Below are 24,669 nucleotides of genomic sequence, written 5' to 3'. Positions count from 1 at the left end.
AAGTGATGTTTAATTGATTTTACCTTTTGAGCTTCCTTCAGGTTACTTGTTACTAGAATTGATTATTTACCATCCACTTTGTAAATATTAATAGTGATGCTCAGATTCTAAACCTGTACAGGCCATGTGTGCCCTTGACAGGTATTTATCATAGTGAACCTATTGGCAACAAGTTGGAATGCTAAAATCCTAACCTTTGTCTCAAAGTCCCAGATCCAAAAGGCCTGGATATTTGATGCTCTTTCTGTTGATTGGAATTGCCAAATGTATTCACTTCTCCAACACGTTGTGTTTTGAAGGTGATACAGGAATCAAAAGAATCAGAGTGTCTCTTCATCATGATTATTCCACTCAAATGGGAATCTTGGATCAACCTCATCAGTCTTGCAACAGAGAAATCAGGAATCGAGGTATTCCCTCATCTGCATTAAGCAGCCATGATGGCAGGTGTTTCATCCCAACCCAGAGTTACTGAACATGCACAACTAGATCTTATTAAAATATGCCTTTAAAAGCAAACAGCTATCACAGTAAGTGGTGGAGAATCCCTCAAGTGGGGTGGCCATCCATCTTAGAGGCATACAAAAGGCAATGGAAGATATTCTCAGTGGAGTGCACATGAGCACTTTATTCAAAGGTAGGTGTCCCTTCCATCACAGCTAACTTCCTATGACTCTTTGATAAGAAACCATTGGCACCAATCTTAATTAAACCTACCATTCCACAATCACTGGCACAATGTGATATCAGAAATGAGATGATATTGGACAAACCAAAGAGCTATCCAATCTTCAAAGCATTTTTTATTTCACCTGTCCAATGACACTGGATCCTTAACTAAGTGGAATTTTTCATGGGTATTAACCTGGTTGAACAAGACACCTTTTGAATTACTCTCAAGAACTTAATTAGTTCACCTCTCATATATGTCCAGACAGTTTTTGTGATTGGCAGAAAAAATCAGCAAATACATTTCCTGTTGGTGTACCTGTATACATGCAGCTCTGACAAGATAAGTCAGTATCAGTCATGAAGCTCACTGATTCATTGCCAAGGACAGGTTACCATTCATGGTAATCAGATATTGCTAATAATTCCTGTCTGCTCTGGATGTTTCATCTTTATGTCATTTCATTACCCAGTGTGAGCTCTAAAGTGGTATTTCAGGAAGATTGAGCCTTTGCATTGAAGGAGATCACACCTCATTTCATGTTCAAAAGAGGGGAAAGATGACATATAAACATCGACACTTTTCTTCTGAATAAAATGGATAATCTATTCTGCATGTTTGATTAAACCCACACCAATGAATTTGCTTTGCATAACAGCTCACAATACTTGGACAGTCACCACAAACATGCATATGAGTGAAACTGTTCTCAAACTGTAATTATCCATGCTGTTGGATGGAGACCTGAGTAAACTATTCCAATTTATATAAGAGATCCTTCCTCCTCTGGAGGAACCTTTACCTGTAGTGCAAAAGGTTACTTACCTAGGTTGTTCAACAGCTTCATAAAGATGTGGCTTCACAACTAATGCTGGATTTGTGGAAGAAAACGATTTTCCTTTTCAAAGTTGCTTCCCAACATATGGTGTTTGTTTTCCAGTTTTTTATCTAGAATATGTCTCACATACCTTAATGATCCATACAGAGAGCAGACCTTCCACTCAATAGTAACTGAAGAATTCACTGGATTTGGCACCAATGCCAGTATCAAGGGCAGATCAGCCTAACTGCCACCTAGGTAGGCAGATAAATTTTAGCTTTTTAGCTTAAAGGTTTTAACCTGGGAGGGCTGGATTTCCGAGGTAGTAGTTCTCCTTAGGTATTATTGGGTAGGTATTATTTTTAGAAAACATTTTACATTTATCTTTTTAGCTTAAAGGTTTTAACCAGGGAGGGCTGGATTTCTGAGGTAGTAGTTCTCCTTAGGTATTATTGGGTAGGTATTATTGAGAAGAAAAAAAAACACATTTTACTTGAAAAACTTGGTTTCCTTAAAAGTTGTGTGGTTTAATGGTTTAGTACTGTCCATTTGTGTTGTTCAGCAGGGTAGGTGTGTAGGTTCCATTTTGGTTTCTGCATGCTAACTTTAGTTCTATTTGACAAATTTAATACAAATCTGTAGAAGTAGAGAAGAAACTTATTGAAAATTGGTTTTCTGTTAAAATCAGACACAAGTCCTTTCATTGTTATTTTACTGGGACAAAAATGTATCTTTGTTTAACTTTACCAGCAATCAGCCTAAAAGCCTTTGCAGAGTAATAATTTGCTCATGATAGGTTTGCATGTGCATGAAATTTTACTCGCTGCTTCAAGCCTCATTTATGAATTTTCGGTCAGAATATTATAAATTAAAATATAATTGCTGGCATAAATAGTAATGCCCCTCAACAGAAATTTTGAAGAAAATCATGCAATAGTATAATTTCAACACTAGAGATGAGATACAAAAGACAAAAGCATTCATTGGCTTGTTATTGGTGAAGTAGACATGAACTCCAGAGGTAGTGAAGTCAGCTTCATTTTTTCTGCATATTTGGGTGAAATGACATTTACTGGGATGACATTTTCACCTAAAGTGAGCATTGCTTGGTCGAAATGTACTAAGCTAGTATACTGTTACAAAATTAGTTCACTATGACCTATGTTTATTTCTTCAGTTACCCCAATTAAGTTCATGTAGGTCTGTTTGGGGCCTCGAGTGGCCGAGTGGTCTAAAGCGATGTCCGTCACGGATCACTGCCATCTCACCTCTGTCTGCGTGGGTTCGAGTCCAAGGCTCGGCAAATGTGGATATGTGAGAAAGCTTGCCAGTAGCTTCTCGTGGGTCGGTGGTTCTTTCCGGGGTTTTCCCGGTTCTTCCTCCACCATTAATACTGGCCGCCATGTATAGCCTATCCTGTGCTGAAAAATGGCATTAAACCCTATAACAACAACAACAAAGTAGGTCTGTTTCTTGGAATTTTTGCTGCAGATTTGGTTGATTTTATATGTGGATGCAGCTTGGTGACTACAGTATCAGCAACTACAAACCTTTCAGACTTAAATGACTTTGAATTTTGCATTAATTTCAGTTTCTCATGCACATTTGACCATAAGGTAATATAAACAATGAGTAGGGGCACATACATGTTTTATAAATACATTAAATTTCTGGTTGATGGTTGCTCTTCCTTGAGGATTTGAATTTTTAGGTTTATTTCTGCTATCCCAGAAAAGCTTTGATGCCAAGAAAGATTTTAGATCAGATAAGTATGTATGTATCTTGTTGGCAGCATAAAGTTTAAATTAAAAAGATGTAAGTATTTTCTATGAATATTTGTAGAGTTCACCTACTCTTACTTTTGAGATACTGGTTATCGTGTTTTATAGATGGATTCCAGCAATAATAGCAAGAACACAAACAAGTCATAACAGGGCCTGAAAATTTCATTTTTCTTACTCACTGTTCCAGTGCGCACAACCAGGCACTGTTCCAACAGCTAACTCTGTCATTGCGAATATTTACTATTGGTAAGACAGGAAAAATAATGAATGCAAGCTCAAAATTCATGTTTGCCTCTTTAATCATATAATTATTTTAGTAGCCTTGACATTTTAAAACTTTCATATAACATAATCATGCCTTTTATTGAATTTCAGTGCTGTAGTTAACTAAAAACTTCAAGTTCTCAACATCAGATAAAAGTGTCAAATACCCAAAAAAGATAGAACACATTTACCGTTCAAAGCTCATTCAGTAAAACTACAGTCAGTAGTGGTGATCAGCACATTTTATGCTGAATTTAGAAATTTTTAGCAATATTTTACACCACTAGTCTCCCTCTATCTAGCAACTTCTGCTTGCATCAGTGCAATTTTATCTCTTTTTAGATGTACTAAGGATTTAAAAAAAAGCATTTTCTTCAATTATAGGAACAAATAAGAAATATTAAAGGTCTGATATGCTAGTGCTGCTTACATATGACTGGTCCATGGCTAAAAATGATTGGTCCCAGCCCTCAGACCACCAGAATTTTCAGGGCCTGCTTCATTATTATTACAATAGAAATGGATAAATTAGATAAATTATTAAACAAATAGAAGAATAAGAAGATGAAAAGAATAACAAGAATGATAATAATGTGGTGGAAGAAAAGAAGAAAACTAAAAATACTACTTTAATATAAAACATAATGGCAACTGTAGACATTTTTGCAAGGTTATTTATATAATAAATTGTTTCATAAGAGTCTGGCATATGTGACTATATTAGTTGTCACCAATGAAAACATTCAGAACCATTTGGCTATCTGACTCCCTTCTGTAATAGATCAGTGTTCAACCTGGTAGAATCTTTGTGCATGAAGTGCTTAGCATGTTGTCCTGTGTGTGTGTGTGTGTGTGTGTGTGTGTGTGTGTGTGTGTGTGTGTGATTTGGATTTTTAACATAGCTTTAACAATTTTGAGGTCATATCTCTACAATGTCTGCAGTGTAGCAGTTTATAGTGATGTCTAGCACTGAGGCATCATGCCACAGACATGTAGCATGATGTCCCACCTAGTCACATTATCTTGATGCCAGGTCAACCAGTCCTAACATCTTAATGCTGAGCACCAAGCGAGGCAGCTGTTAGTTCTATTTTTAGAAGTCTTTTATATGACTCGGCCAGCGGTCGAATCCATGACCTCCCGCATCCGATGTGGATGCTCTAACCACTAGGCCACCAGAGTGGTGCATGTCTTCATGCATGTTTTTGCAGTGTGTCTAAACTGACTCTTAAGACAGTAGTTGTCTATGACAATGATTGTCTGAAATCTGGTCCTAATAATGGGGACTATACGATTATTTGCCAGTAAACTGTTTCATGTGTGAAAACTAGGTCTGTTCTACGAAATATAGTGGGGAAAATTCCCCCCTTTGTTTGATCAGAAAGGGGATCTAAAATATGATGCATTTAATAAAGAATTAACTGTAGGGCTTCAAAATATGATTTCCGATTTTGGTGCATTCTGATTATTGTTTGATCGAATTTGTTTTTAGAAATTTTAGCATAAATCTTGCAATCACTCATCCTACTATAGACTCTATTAAATATGACAAGTACCAACATATAATACTGTATGAAGCATCTTTGTGACTATTAATTAAGATACTTTCCAGTTTCCCAAAGACAGAATGACATACTATTATTTACAGCTGAATGGCACCAGTATGATGGAATTGTCTACCCCAAACCAGGAGAAGGGCTGATTGATAAACTGAAGAACTTTTTCACTGGGGATGTCAATGAGAGAGAAAAAAGAGACCTAGTCCAAAGTATACAGTATTTTCTGCCACAGTTTTTTCAAGATCTATCAAATGGACGTCTTCCTGAAATTTCGGCAGACGAGGCATTGATTCAGTTGCAGGGACTGCTTCATTGCATGAAAAGAGTCTACTTTACAGACAGGGATGCCTTCAGTTTACTGTCAGACTATGATAGAAAGGTTGTATAATATAAATTATCATATCTTAAAACTGCATTCCTCCAAAAAGATATTAGAAAGTTTTGATAATGAGACTGTCAGTCCACAGATTGTAAATATGCATTACATTTAGCTGTTTTATTTAGCACACCAGGCCTTAAGGCCAAGTGAGCTTATCATATAATTTTATGTCTTTAATCAATCAACAATTGCTTTATTAATATTAATACTACAATACCTGTCAGTATTTTTTTAGCTTACCTTCCTACAGTTGAAAAACTCTTTTCTATGCTAGATGCACCATCCTTCCATTCTAGGAATTATTAGAACATGTACATTGACCCAGTCTGACTTCCCATTATAGGCCCATGCTCATCCTTATTCTTTTCTGGATGATATCTTAAGTTAGATTTGGAAGAATGTTTGCTTAAATAAAATAACTATGGTGTTGGTTATGCTGCCTCAGGAACTGATATATTCATATTTTTTTAATAGTGAAACATTATCCCTCAGCCCTTATTTATTTAAAAGTTAAATTTGATGTTCCATTGATACTATTTCAGCATTTTATGCACAAGGAACCAACTACCCTTGCTTCTCCTTTTTGGTCAAGACATGCTTCTTAGAATATGTAAAATTTTGAATGGGTCATCAAATTATCCATTCACATGCTTTCATTTTGACTGTTTACATGTCATATGGGGGTTTGTATATTTTTTTCACTAATGTTATTCTTATGTTACTTGTTTAGGCTCTAATAAACAGTAACAGAAGAAAGAGTTAAAACAACAAGCTTTGAAAAATTTAACAAATAATTTATTTCCCTGGAAAAAAAAGTAAAAATGAAAACATAAGAACTTACTGTTTTAAGAATCAAATCCAAAAATAATCCAAGAATAATCCACAAATTAAATTATGAAGTCCTTGTAATGAAATGTTCTAATCAATTTAAGTTCGAGTCCCGATGAAATATCCCAAATGGAAGGCGATGACGTATACTGTAGTCAGTATAGTGCTGATGTTTACAGTCCTTTGTGAACCACATAAAAATAATATTCAGGTGTTTGAATTCCAAATAAAATTTAAATAAATGTCTGTGTCCATGAATTCTGTATGTGCACTCAGATATTTTCCAGGAAAAAGAATTGATCTTTTAGAATCCAGATAATTTGAATAAAAATTAAAATATAACTCCAAACTGTCACAACAAAAGGAACACCTTTACGTCCCATTGTTTAGAAACCCAACTGATTAATTTCTCTATGGTCCTGTTTAAGAAGGGTTTTTACCTCCCTTGCACAAGTTATCATTATTTGTTCAATCTACTTCTGGTGAGGAAAAAAAATCAGATGAAATGATGTCTAAGAAAGGAATCGCTGACCCGTGCTCTTTTGACAAGCTATCAGTTCTTGAATTGAAGGTTTATTTAAGAGATGGAGGTGCACACGTGTCAGGGAATAAATCTGAATTGATCAAGCGTGCTCAAGGACCTGTCAATTTAGGCACGCATATGCTACATGAAATACAAATAGACAACAATGAGAATGACAACAAACATCATGCAGAAATATTTTGTATGCCTCTCGGAGAAAAGATTCTGGATCCGTGGACTTTAAACGGCTTATGGGATAGTGATTTGACTCATTTGCCATTGTTCAGAACAAAAGATTTGTACAATTATCTTGCATTGAACAGTTCAAGAACTTATGATTGTAAAATGGTGAATGCCAAGAAGCAGTTGAAGGCTAAAGTTTTTTTTTATGAAGACAGACATGTACACCCAGTTGCATATCACAAAATTTCGCAGAAGTGCTCGCATTGCTATGTGAAGGCCAAAGTAATTCCATCCTTACCAAACGATTATAAGAAGAAAATTGATTATGAAGCTTGGGAATGCCTGTCTAAAGTATCTGGAAAAGTACATGCTGCTGGATATAAATGTGAAGCCAGGTAAATAATAATTCTTATTGTCATGTAACACAATTTAAACCAGAATTTAGAAAGATAATGTTGATTCAGGACCAGATCGGAGGAGGGTGTTTCCAGAAATTTTACCATTGTTTAATTTTTGCGCACATTTATTGGGTATTATGCACACTTTTAGTAAATTGGCACATAGAAGTTTGCTTTGGTGTCCTTTTGAGGAAATTCAGGGTTCTTTTGAAATTTTGGAGAGAAAAAACCCCCAACACTTGACCATATTTAGCCCTGTTGATACTGAGATTCTGTTCTGCCTCTTAATAAAAATAAGTTTTATCTGCTGGAAAAGAATTTAAATTTCAGTACACCATTGAATTCCACAAAAAGTCCATGATTATGCCGTATATATAGACCTTGTTTTTTCCCCATGTGTTGTCATATATATATATATATATATATATATATATATATATATATATATATATATATATATATATATATATATATATATATTGCACTTCACATGGTCTCTGCTACCCATGGAGACTAGAGTTTTAATCAGATAACTTGTATAACAAATATTTAATAATATATTACTTTTTCTTGCAGAGAATCATGCAATCATATTGCTGCTTTATTGTATTATAAAACAATGACTTGTGTGATAAGTTCCATAGAATAGCCTGGTGCATAACTGTCCTTCAAAATATGGAAGCTGCAAAGTGTACTGAATAAACTCATTGTAGCGATTTTTCTCTCAGATACATCAGGTTTTGCGTCTGCCATTTTTGCTCCCCAAAATTTTGTGAACAGGTCAATTTTATCTTTATTTATTCAGGGAGATAACAACCCTTATTGAACAGGGCTATAAACATCAGTATAAAACCTGAATACTGCGCATTTTCAGAAAACCCAGAATTGCAAAATAGAGGCTGTTTACATTATAAAATCACGTACTCCCAGTATGACATTGATGAAAACCAATCATTTTACTCCGAGAATAAAATAAGAATAAAAAGTTATTTACTTGTCTCAGTGATTTCTGAATCAAGCTCGGGAACTAAGTCATAAATAGAAATATTGTTTCTATTATTAGGTGTTTCTGAAAAGACTCAGGTCAAACTGAATTTTCTGGAAAATATCAAATTCCTTTGTAAAAAATATTTACATTATTTTGACATGTAATGAAATTTAAAAAAAATTTTTTTAAAACTTACAAACAATTAAATTAAATCAAATATAAATTAATAAAATGTCTTTTATGTACAGTTAGTACAAAGTGTATGTGAATGGACGGATGTCCATTTTGTTGTCCAAAGTCCGACTATACCTGGGATCTAGAAGGCATACATATAAAAGGAGGAATGAAGTGCATTGTTCTTCCTCTCATCCTGAATCCTTAAGATTTCAGAGTGGACATATCATGATTGAATAGACTGCATCTCCCTGAATGAAAGAGAGAAGGAAAGCATCTTCCTGGAGATAACTACTGTTAACCCTCATGAGGAGGCAACAGCTAATTCTCAAGAAATAAATACACTCGCTGAATAAAAGAAAGAGGAGCAGTAACATTCAAGATAAAGTTAGATCATCTTCTAAGAAGAGAGCAGCATCTTTTGTTAAGGGATTCAAGCTTATTGAGATTGACACACCCGTGACTATAGGAGAAAGGAGAAGCACCATCCAAAGCACATGCAGTCTTGCCCCTGGAGGGGTAGAACTGAGCCTTATTATGGAGTCTGATTGCATGCTGCCCCTCCCCTTTCAGAGGAGGTCAACATTCTCAAGGTACCTGAGGTCAGGCAATGAGCAGTTTGTGCAACCCCATGGAAGGAATGCAAGATTTTAGCTCATTTAGTTCTGAGGATGGTTCGTCCCACAGATCTAAATCACCATTGACTTCATGTGGCTAATCACTGACTGGTACCAATCATCAGGTAGAAACCACTGGTCATCATATTGGTCACCTGTTACTGGGTAATGGGTATTGGGCACCAGTCTAGATGCTAGTTGCTGGGCATTGAGATCACTTGCCAAATCTAGGTATGTTGTCAGAGATTGGATCAATAACCCCCCCCCCCCCCGTCTCTACACAACCTAGATACCCAGTGACAGGGATAGAGCCTTCAATTATGCTATCAGGAAAGGAGATCAGACCAATGTACCCTCCTTCCGGAAGTTACCCTTCACCTTTTTGGGGGATATGGAGACATCCCTTTCAAGGGAGAGATCATTCTATGCAGTCTTGGATGACTTCTGTATGGCCCTCTGGAAGTATGGGTGTTAAGGTTTGAAGAATGCTACATGTCACTCAGGACAGGGTTAGTCCCCCTTCCCCTACAAGGCATTTAGGCAAGGCCCTAATCAGAGATAGTTCAGTCACTCCTAGTGAGTCATAGAACAAATGACCCTGCCTTCCAGCCTTCCCTGCAGAAGGATTATTCTGGGTCTGATACTACTGTATTCAATTGAAGTTTGGGAGAGGATGATGGTAATGCTTTGTCTGTGTTTGTAAATTCTCAGGAATTTGCAGATGATGAGGAGAGGGATTACCCTTCCCTCTTAGGTCTCCAGATTCTTCATACTAAGTTTATCTGGTTGTAGAAGAGGAAGAGACAGGGTCCTTTGACAATGCCGTAAATTATACCACATTCTTCCCCCTAATATGTACCCATAGCATTTATGCTTGAGTGACACAGATTCCTTCCAGCTTAAAAAGACTTTTGGGAGAATGCCTAGACTAGATCTGCAGTTCCTTCCTCACTCATGTATGGTCAGAGAACTTGCAGAGAGGTTGGGCAAATGATAAAAATTGGTGGGGCAAAATAATAGGTGGTCAGTTCCACTTTCTGCTCTGAGATCTTTAGTCTCATCCTCTTGCTATTAGGTTCATTCCCCCTCCTGCAGCTTCACAAATGGGGATTTCATTGGGGTCATTTGCTCACCTCTCTGTGAAATCATTAGAGGTTTTGGAGTTGAAGGCCAGGTCCTTAGTGACCTATAGTTTCTATATAAACTTCTTTCAGGCAAAAGAACATTATTTTCCACTGATGTTGCAATGTTAAAACCTAACATTTTTACATAGATTGCAGATATCATTCTGGTACCAGTTTTAAGGTCCTTTGAACAAGTACCTTTGTGCAGTTGGGAAGAGAATCCAGCAGAATCAGAAAGGAGAATGCTTCAAGCAACTACACTTGTTTCTGCTCAGAAATGTTTCAACCTGGAGTTGAACCAAGAAGAACAGGAACTTCTGGCAAGAGGACTGATGGTACGCCCAAACCACAAGACTCACAAATGCCATGACCTAATTTGCATTGACAAATATTTTCCACAAGGAAAGAAAAAGTAAGTAACTCTGAATTTCTTTGATTTTTTTTCTATAACATATCATGGGAAAAGAAGAGAATACAATAAGAAAGAAATTTATATCTGTTTTCTTCATTTTTTATGCGAGAATACTCAGTAGATTTAATTTGCCGTTATTGTCTTAGAGATTTGTTGCTTTGCATGGCATATTTGAAAATCTCTTTAGGTTTTTAATCTTGTCATTTATAATTAATTCAACATTCACACCAAATTACTGTTTGATACTAGTGGAAAACTAAAATATAGCAGCAGTAACTTTTTGCACAATAGTAATGACATCAGTTTAAAAAGTTTTGCAAAGGTTTTTGTTGAGGTCATGATTTGATGATACTTTCTTGACTTTTAGATTAGTGTGATTATATTAGTAACTTGAGATATCTCATTGTCGCAGAATTGCAACCGAGTGGGTCTTTGGACTAAATGAATAAGACAAACACAATGTGAGAAAGATGGAAATTTATGAATGAATTAATAAAGAAGAATATATGATGTAAAAATACAATGATTCTCTCATGCTCTCAACATACGATTTACTCAAATCACTCTACACAACATTCACACATCAAAAATAAACCAAAAATATTAAATTAATATGAAGTACAGATCCAAGAAACCTCATGGACTGCACATACGCTTCAAACAGTATTTTACACAATAAGAGATTCACATAATCTTGAATATGAATTCTATTCAGATTCAAAATAATCTTAAGAACACAACTAAGATTCAAAATAATCTTATGAACATAACGAAGATTCAAAATAATCTTATGGATACAGGGATGGTCCTGGCTTTTAAAAAGCTGTCGCCAAAATAATCGCCAACCTCAATATTTTGTCGCCAATTTTCAAAAAGTGTCGCCAAAAAAAGTAGTGTACATTTTTCCAAGTGTTAATTTAGTCTATTAATGTAACAGGCAATGAAAATTACAAAAGATGGATTAGTTAATAGTTTAATTACAACAAGCATTAACAAAATGTTACAAAGTGTTACATGAAGATCCGTCGCAATTTTAGGGCTGCCCACTTGTTGAATGCAGTTTCAAAGTCTGATTTTTCACATCTGTACATGCTGATTCTCATTAAATTCTCAAGAGATGAGATGCAGAGCTTATTTCTGATGTCAGTTTTTATGAGGTTCATCTTACTGAATCCACGTTCACAGTCCTCAGTGCTGACAGGTGACACCAGTAGTCTCTCAGCAGCACCCCCCCCCCTTTATGGCTAGCTTCACAAAGCTTGTAGCGAATAGCTTCCTAAATCCCAAGAATGATCACTGAATGCTGTATAAATTTTCTCGACAAGAAAAATAGGATCTCCATTCCCACGAATGAAACTTACACGAGTCAACACCTGGCAGTATTGGACCGTATATATAAGCGTAAATTCACACCCAATTTAGGGATTCTTTCACTCCTGTATTTTGAGAAATAAATAATTATTATTAATTATGCAAAACTGTTTGGTTTTTTTTTGCTATTTCTTGTTGCGGAGTTTAAGTCTCTGCAGCCGTAACACGGGACTGATGGCAAAAGGAAAAGATCAATGAGTAAAATGCTGCACTGGCGACAGATGTAATTGTGATTGAGATTTTTTCCATTTGCTTTGTATTTATACACAGTAGTCGGTATTTCAAAGGTTATCAGTTTTCTATGAAGGTTCAGCAAAACTATTGTATTGGTATATGTATAAAAAAAAACAGAAGGATTAGCCATACAATTAATTGTATCTGTTCTATTCGCGTCTTCAGAAGTGGGTCAGTTGTAGGTATAGTGTGGTAGCATGATTGACTGTATCGCAGCATACAGTACTCAGCCCAGATGTCAGCATAAGCAGATTATGATGTAACAATGCACTGTAAAGATAGGGTTGTCAATAAGAACAAAGGATCGTTTGTGTAACAGATTGATTCCAATGCATTGCTTAGTCAAGTTTATGGCTTCCTTTCGTTCTGGCTTTAAATTTATTCAGTCCAAATCCATGATTGTATGTACAAATTAAATAACCAAAAAGTATGTCGCCAAAAAAATCGCCAGATGGGATATTTTTGTCGCCAATAAGGAAAAAAAATCGCAATTTGCGACATTGGCGAAGCCCAGGACGATCCCTGTGGATATAAAAAATGCAATGGAACAACAATTGATCCAAACATATGCTTCTAGACCCCTTGTACAGTTGCACAATTCCTTGGGTTGGTCCACACTCTTATCGACCGCTCACACCCTTTATGAATCCACCTCGAGTAGCCATACGTTACACGTACAGACAGCATACAGCACTTTTTAAAAGTTGCTACGTCTACGTCCGTGGCACAGACATATGTACATACATACATATCGACAGCACGTAGCATTAAATGTTCTGGAAACTCCAGATAGCTCTAAGCAACTTTAGACAACTTCGGACAGCTTCAGACCGCTCTAGTCATATTCACAGTCACATTGACAATCACACTTCATAGCGACAGATACAATCACAGCGACAGTCAGAATCAGCTACAATAACAGTCAGCTACAGAGTCAGAATCAGCTACAAACACAGTCAGCTACAAACACAGTCAGAATCAGCTTCAAACAGAGTCTGCTACAAACAGAGTCAGAATCAGCTACAAACACAGTCAGCTACAAACACAGTCAGAATCAGCTTCAAACACATTCTGCTATGGCTGGAGAACAATGGAGAGTGTACACTCCTTGACGTGATCCAGAAACGACCAGTGTGGTTTTAGAAATTGGTCTTACTTAAATCCATAGGAGAGTGAGTACAAGTCAGGATAGAATACCCGTGCATATCATGTTAGTCATGTTACCTTGTCACAAGTAATCTCTGTGGCTAGGTACATGTTAATCTAGTTGCTTACCTGGAAAAACACATTCACCCTAGATAACGTTGTATGCATGTACAATGAGAAATAGTCAAAAAGTTTTAAGAACAAAACTAAGTTATTTCTTTGCCTAATTCTGTGACACTTATTATATAATAAAAACCATTTCATTTTCTGACACTTGATTTGGTGCCTGATTGTCTGAGCTCATTTATGAACATAGACAAAATGCTTTTATGACCAAGATCTTTGGGGAGCTTGATTGTGACTGATGTGATTTGGCATCTGACTGGTTGCAGTGGTCAAGATTATTTTTTGCATAATAACTTCAGTTCTGAACCATGTGTCTTGACCAAAGTTTGTGGATGGACTGTACTTAAAGGTATGGAATAGGCCAATTGATTTTGGGGTTAAATAGGTCAAAGGTCATTGTAGTTGTGAACATTGGGTTTTGCAGAATAACATTTGTTCCTGAGTAAGTTCTTTGACCAAACATTATGGATGGCTTTTACATCTGTGACGAATCCTCTTATGTACTGTTACTATAATCATATAGCTTTTGGTATGTAATTGTCAGTGGTTGTGGTTATAGTAAGTCATACAAGAAAATAATAGTTTCTACACATTAAGTTTAAGTTAAGACTAGATTCTTGACTAAAGATTTGGGTCACTGAAAGGTGTTGGTCAATAATCACCAGAGTCAACCATGCCTAGCAAGAGAACTATTAAATGTGTATAAATATTTGTCAATCACTGTACTCATGTTTTCGCAATATATCAGGCCATGTAGACGTCACAGTGGTAACTTCAGGGTAAAGGTCACTCATCATATGTTTCCCCTTATGTACTGTTACTATAATGTTCTTTGAGACAGAACCATGAAGCATGATTATTTTCCATATCCCCAACAATTTTACAACTCTCTCACTAAGGTCAAAGTCGGAGCTCATCATTGTACACTTTTGGTGACTATGTTAGATGGAGGATAAAAATACTCTTGACATGCTTGTGTTACATTTTGCAGTGCAAGTCATTCTCTTATACTGTATTTTATCTTAATTTTGGCATACGTTTTAAGGAATTATATTTGTCAAATAATTAGAGGTAAAAATAACAATTTAAAAGTTCTTTTTTGGCTACAACTAGCAGATTTATTATTATAAGAGAAAGGTTTTCAGTAAAAAATAAAAATACAAAATATGATTACAATTTTATGGATTGATGACGTGTGAAGAATTTTAGACAATATAATATTATTTTCTTTCAGACAGCTGAGTGAATCTCTCATCAGCTTTCTTGAAGGCATGGCCCGGAAAGCAAAAAGTCCTTTCATATTACTATGTATCCCACTGCACCATTTTCTTACTGGTGTTCTGAAGCCATTTGATAAAATGCCAGAGGATTTCTCTCATAACAGCGAGATTCCAAAATGGTGGGGAATAGACCTTTTGACCAAGGCTGTCACCAGCATCATTAATGGTGGAGCTTTCAAATGGACTGTGTGAGTAAATTTGAAGTTGCTGTTACACTGGGTTAGAAGTCCAGAAATAGTCTTATTATTGAGCATGAAATGACGATCCCTCATCCTTATAATAAAAAATGTATACCATATATACTTGCATATCAGCCTGTTCACATATAAACTGACCTCCCAAACTGAATAGATATAACATTAAAACATGCATGACTTGTTCATAAGACAACCCATATGACCAACCATACTGAAAAATCTTGTTTTTGCCACTCCATCTGAATTGATGCTCATTTTTACATGAGGTGTCAGTACAGGAGGTCCTGGGGGTGCAGGTAAGGCATGTGATCTTGTCATTGGCAATCTGGAATAACAATATATATTGATAGTCAGCAAGAACACTCGTACATTTTCAAGTGTAGACATTGTCAAGCAGATAAGCTGACCTCTCTTCTTCCATGCTTTTATATTTTCCTCAATTATTCAGCTTATATGCACATTTATACTGTAGCTGTACAACAGTAACATTTAAATGGACAAAATTATGTGTTTACCTTACACTTACAGACAGAACACCATGACATTGTTTTGTTTTAGCTCTAATGGTCATAAACCAAAGTGCTTATTGCATGACTGTTTGTCAGCAACATTCAGGCATGATTTAGAAATAGAAGTTCATGAAGGTTGTTCTTGATTTGGTGCAAAAAATGTTAAGTGTCTAGTGTGAGTGAAAGTTTAAAGATGGTGCATTACAGTAGAGTCATGACTGAGAAATACATCCATTTTAATTCCTTCAGCAAATTGGAAAAGATAGTTGACATCGTGCACCCCCTGTTTAAAATGGACTACCTTCTTCCCCGTACCTTCATGGCCATGCTGCTTCAGGATGAATTGGTTGAGGTGATCAAAACAGGAAAGATTCCTTTTGAAATCTGTTCTGCTACCCTCTTCTTTTATGTGAAACTTACTCGACCTAGACCATCAGATTATTATATCATCTCACATAATGACAAGGTAATTTTTCATATTTAATAACATGTAAATTAAGAAATCATTTACATATTTTCTTACAACTTCTGATAAAGTACACCCACAAGATTGATCATCCTCTCAGTGAATATATGTATGCATAATTGATATATATCTTTGTATAATTGATTTTGCATATCTGAAATAATAGGTTTATCATATTTAAATTTAATTACATTTACAGTTTTTAATGCTACTAGTCATAGACTGGAAGAGATTATGCATCAGTCTCTTTGAGGGACTCTTGTCAAGAAATATTTCCTTCCTCCAATTGGTAGCTTAATCATTAGCTTAGACTTAGTTCAAATCCTGTCCAGGCCAGCCTTAATTAGCTGGCATGGCATATTTTGTTGCAAGCCTCTTCACTCCTAATGCCTTTGCATCCATTACTGTCAGTATGTTCATTGGCTATTATAAATATGCTGAAATGGGCATATTATATTTATGAGTAAACACTTGTTAACTTCAATTATTTGCATTTACTTTCAGGTGATTGGAAATGCCATTTATACCTTAGGAGATGTGTGCAGAACAGTTCAAATTTCAGATGCAAGGTATTTGTTTCATGCCACTAATTAATCTGATTGACTTTAAATTCATAGGTATCAAGTTCCATGGTTTGATTAAACAATACATAATTGCAGGGTCCTTAATTTTGTGGTTCTGTCATTTAATTTGCTCAATACATTCATGGATAAACAGTGTCAAACATTATTCAAGTATACATGTCTTAATAATGACAGAAACTGTGCCTGACATTTTTATTTTCTTGAACAGTAATGCTTTCACATTTCAAAGATGTAAACTTTTCAGATTTTATTTTATTATATTAGCTTTAATGAAAATTCATTATTGTAAATGGGTATGTGCAATGGGGAAAAAAAGGACACAGGCAATGAGTAACTTTGCAGTAATCACTAGCATCAGAAAGGGTCAATACATTTGTACAGAGTTTTCATATTGATACAGTTTTACATACTTTTAAAAATGCAATAAGTCAGTTTTCATTGTTCTCATTTATAGCTGGTCATAGACCTGAAAAGCTTATGGGGTGGCCAGTTTACCATCATCTTTTTCCTGATGCAGCCATCTTTTTACATAAATTTGTCATCACTGCTTCTCCCAAATTGTATGGAGGATTAACCAAACAATTTATACACATCTAGTGTGTCCTAAATGAAAATGATACTACTCCGACGTAATATGAAAATCTTGTTATCACTACTTCTCCTGAACTGAAAGCCATATCAGTATGAAGATTTCTTATGACGATTGATTGGCTCTAAATAAAAATGGTGCCACTTGGACATCAGTATGACCACCACTATTGTCACCTTGAAAATCTTTTTTTTCTACTCGACCAGAATGGATGGTCATATCAGGGCAGGGATTATGGCTACCACAGCATGCATTAAAAAATCTTGTTATTGCTGCTTCTCTGGAATGTTAAGTCATATCAGTATGGGGTTCACTGGAATAATTAGTCCAAAACGAAAATGGTGCTAATATGATTTGTAATATGGCCATAGGAGTGGTTATCTTAAAAATGTTATTGCTACTTCTTCTAGATAGAAAGTCATATCAAATCCTGTCCAGGCCAGCCTTAATTGGCTGGCATGGCATATTTTTTTGCAAGCCTCGTCAGAAGACTTCTTCTGATGTCCAGTTAGTACCAGATGAAAATGGTAACAATCTGAGATCCAAATGGCTACTGTGGCAGCTATCTTAAAAATCTTTTTATTGCTATTACTCCAAAATGGACAAGTCCAGTTGATATGGGTATTTGACAAGAAAACTAATCGTGATATTAGTTGGTCCTGAATGAAAATGGTGCCAATCTGACCTTAAATATGTCTGCCAAAGTGAACATATTGAAAATGTAACTAATTATCATGAATATGTACATTATGTTTCCACCGAAAGTCTGCTAATGGTGTCTTGTTGGTGCTTAATGAAAATATGTAATCTTACATCCAGTATGGCTGCCACAGTGGCTAATTTGAAAACCTTGTCACTGAAAACATTTCAACACCCAGCATTTAAAAAGAAGAAAGTATGTTATCTTGAATTATTGGAAATTTTTTTTGAACAATAGAACATCAGTCCCTTTGAGAGATTCTTGTTGATAAACATATCCTGATATATATTTCTCAGCATTATAAGTAGTCTTGAAACTTTGCACAGTTGTTAATACAGACATAATGGAGATGTACTTGATGTATTATGGAGATGCTTAAATTTTTTTTTATTAAAGCTTTGAACTTTATGTTTTCATTGAAAATCTCAGTGTAGGATCTTTTGTTTTTGGAACCATATTCTCCTGTAACTTTTTATGAATTGCCTCGAAACTTTTCACATATGTTGCAGACATAATGTTGATGTGCATGAAATTGCTGAATGTATATTTGAAGCAAAATACAATATTTTTAACTTTGTCCTTTTTCCAGTGACATCCCACTGTCAGGTCCCTTGTATGCTTAATCAGCTCCTCCTAGAGTTCTCTGTGCTTTTCCTTAAAACTTGGACCAGTTGTTGTTGTTGTGATCATGGAGATATGTATGATGCATTGCATAGTTCCTGAATGGAAGCTTGTGAAAAAGTATTATACATGCTCAAGTTACAAGATTGTTTAGGATGAGGATGAAGCCTATCGAATTTGGAGCAAAAAGTCATATTTCATGATCACTTTAACTAGTGGAAGAAATATTTTTGCACAATAACTTTAGCTCTGTATGATAAAACAGGACTGAATATTGTGGGTGGCATGAACTTGCAGTAAAGAAGAAGCCTATTGATTTGGGGGTTAAAAGTTCAAGCTGGTATTTGCAAAATAATTGAGGGATTTCCTCAGTCACAAACCTTTGTCACAATTTGACAAGTGACTTCTAAGGATCCACCGAGCCAAGCTTAAATTTTAGATATTTTGAATATGATTTATAGAGAATGGAACTATTGATGTCCGATATGTGCTGGTTGAAGCTTGAGTCAGTGAACATATGTACCAAAGTTCAGACACATCTGGTGCACAATAAAATGTCGGGGGAAAAAATTAAAATTTCAAAACTGTTGTGTTCATCTGTGGACCATCCCCCTGTTATATACCAAAGTTTCAGATCTCCATCTTGAATGCTATCAGAGGAGTTGCACAATCTTAATAATGCAAACATGCATGATTTGGCAGGATAATGATATTCCAAGCATTTTCACTGAAAAGGGCAGGGACAAAAATGCTAATATGACATGTTCCAAACTACACTGTAACATATGCATGCTTGTCGTCCATTTTGAATGTTATCATTGTTTAGTAAAGACTCTGTGCATCATGATAGATTTGAAAATGATTCTGGAATATGATCCTAACCTCTCTTGGCTGATAAACAATCATTAAGATTGACTTTATTACACATTTTGTTTTCAGTTGGAAACCTTAGCATTTCTCCATACAAAGAAATGGTAGACTTATTTATTATTGAACTAACTAAACTTAGAACCAGTCCATCATTTATTCCTCTGGATGAAAGGTGAGGTTTCCGAATGTACAGGTCTATTCTTTTAGTCTATAGATACATGAAAGTGGAGTACTTGTGTTTGAATAAAAAATTTTCTTTTGGAGCATTATTTTTAGCTGTACAGGACCATAATGGCAACGTTTTTAATCATTTTCACTTCTTTCACTTAGCAATTTGTTTACAAAATATTTGCAGCAAGTTGATTTTGAACTTGATATACATACAAATCATGTTCTTAGCAACTGTTGGGAAATTAACATTCTTAACAGCCTCATGTTAAATAAAAGAATTGTTGACAACCAGTTTATCTCTGAGGACTGTTGTTATAAAGTTTACAAAAATGTCCAGCATTGGCTAATACTAAAACAAATTTAAGGTCCTTAGTAATGAACAAGATCAAAAGGTACCAGGAACACAGCAATTTTTTTCTTTGACCTATAGTTATGGTCTCTGATCACTCATCCTTTTGCATTTTTGTTTCTAAGCATGACTACATTTGGTGTCATTAGAATCAAATCAAACTGATGTATAACTTCATCTTTGCATGATAGTGAGAATTTGTATGGTTGTTTTGATCAATCTCATGGGAAAAAGATCTGTTTGGTAAAGAGTGAGATGGAAAAAATAGTAGGAAAAAATTGTGTGATTTGAGTAGTATATTATTTCAAGATTAAGATTAAACATTAGTAATTCAGTTGCTTCTGATAGGAAAAGACTGGAAAAAAATAAGCAAATGAGGTGAACAGTGCTAGTATAATGTAAATATTTGTTTTGACAGTGTTTCATGATTGTGAGCATTCTGCATCATCATTTCAGAAAGTTATGGACGTTGTTGGCCTCGTGCTTCCATATAATAACTATAGTTATAATTATCATCACAATCTACTTTTTTTATAATATTTTATACTGCTAAAATATTGCTTCAATAGCATTCTGTTTTTGTAAAGTTAGGCAGACCAACCTTAGCATTTAGCCTCTGACCCTAATGTTTCTTTCACTTTAAATTTGTTTTCGCTGAGTCGCCAGCCACGTCTGCAACGATGACTATTTGTACCAATTTAGACCATACCAAAGTAGCAATCAGAATACTCAGTTTTATTGGCTCATTGCTTGTAAAACAGGCATGCACAGCAGTGAACAATAAACAGCATGGCATATGCAAGAAGCGTCCTTTCCACTCTACTCGCTGTGAACTTTAATAACTGCCATCACAGCAGTGATGCTCTGTTCGGTTTTGCTGGCAGCTGCATGCAAGGCTGAAAAGACCTTTGTTCATTCTGTGGTTGTGAAAATGCAGAAACTGATTATGCTCTAAGAAATCAATACAAAACAGTTTTACCAATCTGTTTGGATTGCAAAATCCTTGGAAAAGATCCATCACTTGAAGACCTTTTGGAAAACAAAACAAATAATGTACATTTTATACACTCGCCTAGGACTGTTTGCAGTATGACCTGACATTGTCTGTCCATAAACATTTTTGTGTCACCTCATCCAAAACAACAAATGCTTTCTCCACCAAACTTGTTTGGCATGTTAACCACAAAGTGGAGATATGCATATGGCAATGGTATTCAGCTCCCAACTAATTTTGCAAGAGGTATGGTTTTGTACTAAATATGGATATAAAGGTATCATTGTCTCCTATTCCTTTTAGACAACAGTAAATGCTGTACTGATCAAACTTGGTAGACATTTGGCAAGGAGATTTAAATCTGATTAATTTTGTAAGAGTTAGTGAGTTAGTCATTTTTATTGTATTTAGACTACCGGGTATATGGATATAATTTTGTGATGTCTTATTCTCCTAGATGACTAATGCTATATTGATAGAACTTAGTATACCACAAGGAATGTTCTGAATCACCTATTTTTTTATGTTGTCTTTTGTGATTCCTTTTGTTAAACATGATCTTCAAACTTGGCTATTTTATGAAGTTCAGCTTCAAAAAGTGGTATATACTCCACTCCAGTTCTTATTCAGAAGTCAACAGCACTGGATGTATTAATTATACCATGTATAGAATAGAATGTATTGCCTCATTAGGCAGCTTTCTTGTTATTCCATGGCAGATATAGATTTGTTTTTCCATGTTAGATGTGTACATTAAAACAATTAGCCAGCAAATTAAAATATAAAACAGATAATGGTTTTGTTTGTGAGTTGTCATCATAAACTCCAGAGGTCCAAATCCACCTGAGCCTGTTTGTGAGAAAACTGCCATTTGTTTGCAGAAGGTTCTTGGTTCTACACTTGAAAATGGACTGAAGAGTGCCAGGGGTCTTCTTTCATCAACAAAACTTGCTGCCAAGGGTATATAAATACATAAAGATACTTCTTAAGGTGGTACGTTTACTCATAGTATACCTTGATTATAATACACATACCTGTATTTGTGAGGGAAAAAAAGCCTACTGACCTACTATACTTTTTTTGGTTATGTAAACCTGAACCACAAGTATAATTTTTTTGGCCTTATGGTACCTGATTGCATAAGGCATACATTCTTAGTTTCTGCACATGGTCGTAATTTGTCTTTGATCAAATTTGACATGCAGCTTTATAATGACAAAAATTAAATTAAATCCGTTTTTATGGTCCTTCTTACACAATACATTCTGTGCTATAAATCTGTTGAAGGGGATCCCAACAACTGCATTCCAGCATGTAGGCCAGGTTGACATGCATTGTTAAAAATTTTGGTTTCTTCGGTTAAGTTCCAGAAGTGATGTAATCCAAGCCAGAATGTTCTACAAAATAGCTGGTGATCTGCTAACTCAAACATTGGAACCAGCTCCACAGTTCCTGGTAGCTGGTGCTGTGCAGGTCTTTCTACATGCTGTTGCAGTTTATGACATCTTGCAGAGGAGAGAGAATTCACAGAAACCAAATACTCGGCAGGGTTCAGAACACTTTGCAGTCCTCAGCAGATTATATGAAGATGTTAAAAGTTGGCATGGAGCCTGTTTCAGAAACTGGACTACATATCTAGAAGATTACTTACTGGTAAGTGCAGGAAAGAATTCTTTACATGCACTCCTTATTACATCTGATTATTAGCCTGTTTATCAATACAGCAACCAATCCACTCATTTTACCATTTTTTTGCACACCAGGCCTGTGTCAGATTTAGTTTTAATCTGATGAGGAAGCACACATCAAGACCAAAGACACATTGACCTTCTTTACTTGCTGCTATGAAATAGAAGAGAGCTATTGTACTACCCCCAGCATTGGCATATATAAAAGCATTAGTTTTAAAATCATACAAGAAAGGTTACGGTGACTGACATTGTGCAATTTTCTGGCTTGTGTTAAGATTTTGCTTAACTCATCATGAGATAAGTTTAAATTTTGTTTTAATTAGATTTCTCATCAGACTAGATAATTGTATGCATCTCTGTTAGCACTATATTTTTTCTTCTTTAATATTTTACACAATTATACTACCTCAGGAGAACTACTGCTACCTCCCAAATCCAGCCCTCCCAGATAATACTTTTGGCTCAAGGGAGCTAAAAGAGAGCTAAAAGTTGTCTGCTGACTTATGTAGCAGTTTGGCAGAGTGATCTCCCCTTAAGTATAAGACTTGGCAGCAAAGCCTAAAAACGAGTCAGTTACTACTGGTGCAGAAGGCACACTATATGGATGCAACTGAGGAGAGGCGGGAGGGTGTATGTGTATTGTGATTGGGTAAATGTCTTGAAGAAACATATTTTACTTGGAAAAATTGGTTTCTTTTTTAAATCGGTTAGGTAAGAGGTGGATGGAGATACATCCCCTTACCCCGAAGATACCATCTTTGGTCCCCTAAGGCATGTGCAACAGCTTCTAGGTAACCCAACTGGAGGGGACTCCATCAGTTGGGGAGCAGTTTCAAATAGAGACAAATCCCCTCACAACCACAAATCCAATGGAAGTCATGAAGTTCTATCCTAATAAGCTGTCAATTGACCTGGAAATTTGTGCTATGGATATACGTCCTAGCAGATAAAATTGGACCCTTTGGAAAGACAAATCTCTGAGATAAAAGCAAGAGAATGTGGACTCCATCCAACAGCCTGATGATGTGGGTTAGTGAACAGTTTAAGTTGATTGCTAAGCTGGTGGCTTCTGCTCTTACCTTGTGAGCATGAATGTGCAATAAATTCATGCGAGCTAGGTTTATTTCTCTGTATGCCAAGCAGATAACCCACTTAATCCAGGATGTTGGCAACTGCTCTAACCTTGTGAGCTGAAATGCATAATAAATTGACTTGAACTGGGTTACTTCTCAATATGCCAAGCGAATAACTCACTTAATCCAGGACCAGGTAGCTGTTTTGATATATCCTCCTGTCCTTTCTTGAGAAATAGAAAGAGGTGTGATCTCCCTTGACACAAAGGCTCTGTTCTGTTAAGGTACTGCTTGAAAGCCTGAACTGGGTCTTGTAGGTGGCCTTCAACTGATGTGTCCAGACTAGATAGATGTTTCTTGACAGAAGTCTCTTTACATATGGAAGAAAGCTGGTTCTTGGCAATGAAAGAAAATACCATAATGAGTAAGACTAACATGTCTTGTCAGAACTGCATCTAATTCGGGTCTGCTGATCCGGCATGTATTTCGCTAATTCTGCCTCCAGTCATTAATGCCATGAGGAAGCAGGGATGCCCTTGAAAGTGGTTTAAATATGTCTTGTTCAGCCAGTTAATATCCAGGATATATTCCACATTGGGCATAAAGCGAAAATTTTTTGGTAGTGTATACTCAGAGTTGGAGAGTAAGTCGGATAGGTCCATGTTTTATCTTATATCCTCTCTTCCATGATGATGGAAAATGTCATTAAACATGGAGGAGTAACATTTTGTCATACTCAGTGCAAATGTTATCTCTACAATGAGCCAGAGGAAGTTGGCTATTTATGGTATAGATGTTTGGAGAGGTATGATGTTTTTGTTCTGCCCTACTAGGTTGGAACATGCCATTACTATCACTGGTAAAGGTGCGAGTATTTATGTGATTTACAGACACATTGGCAATTTCAGGCCTAATGTCCTTCTGTCCACTATATTTCATGCACAGATTCAAATCATGAATCGTTAAACATGTTCC

At 35.8% G+C, this 24,669-nt stretch overlaps 1 protein-coding gene across 1 annotated transcript in view; it reads left to right on the top strand.

Annotated features, from left to right (window-relative positions):
• The first annotated feature begins 591 nt into the window (after positions 1-591).
• Positions 592-24,669, top strand: part of LOC149786039 (E3 ubiquitin-protein ligase rnf213-alpha-like) — a 48,647-nt gene continuing 24,569 nt past the window's right edge. The window contains exons 1-7 of the mRNA XM_089978108.1: positions 592-637; positions 5,187-5,476; positions 10,461-10,723; positions 14,835-15,068; positions 15,836-16,052; positions 16,557-16,621; positions 22,295-22,583. Of these exons, the coding sequence (XP_089834234.1) occupies positions 592-637; positions 5,187-5,476; positions 10,461-10,723; positions 14,835-15,068; positions 15,836-16,052; positions 16,557-16,621; positions 22,295-22,583 (1,404 nt within the window). The remainder of the gene's footprint in view (positions 638-5,186; positions 5,477-10,460; positions 10,724-14,834; positions 15,069-15,835; positions 16,053-16,556; positions 16,622-22,294; positions 22,584-24,669) is intronic.

Source organism: Sinohyriopsis cumingii, chromosome 12 (genome assembly GCF_028554795.1).
Source record: "Sinohyriopsis cumingii isolate HCF-2022 chromosome 12, ASM2855479v2, whole genome shotgun sequence".
In the NCBI taxonomy this organism is placed as follows: domain Eukaryota; kingdom Metazoa; phylum Mollusca; class Bivalvia; order Unionida; family Unionidae; genus Sinohyriopsis; species Sinohyriopsis cumingii.
This window is presented reverse-complemented; position numbering and strand designations above follow the sequence as displayed.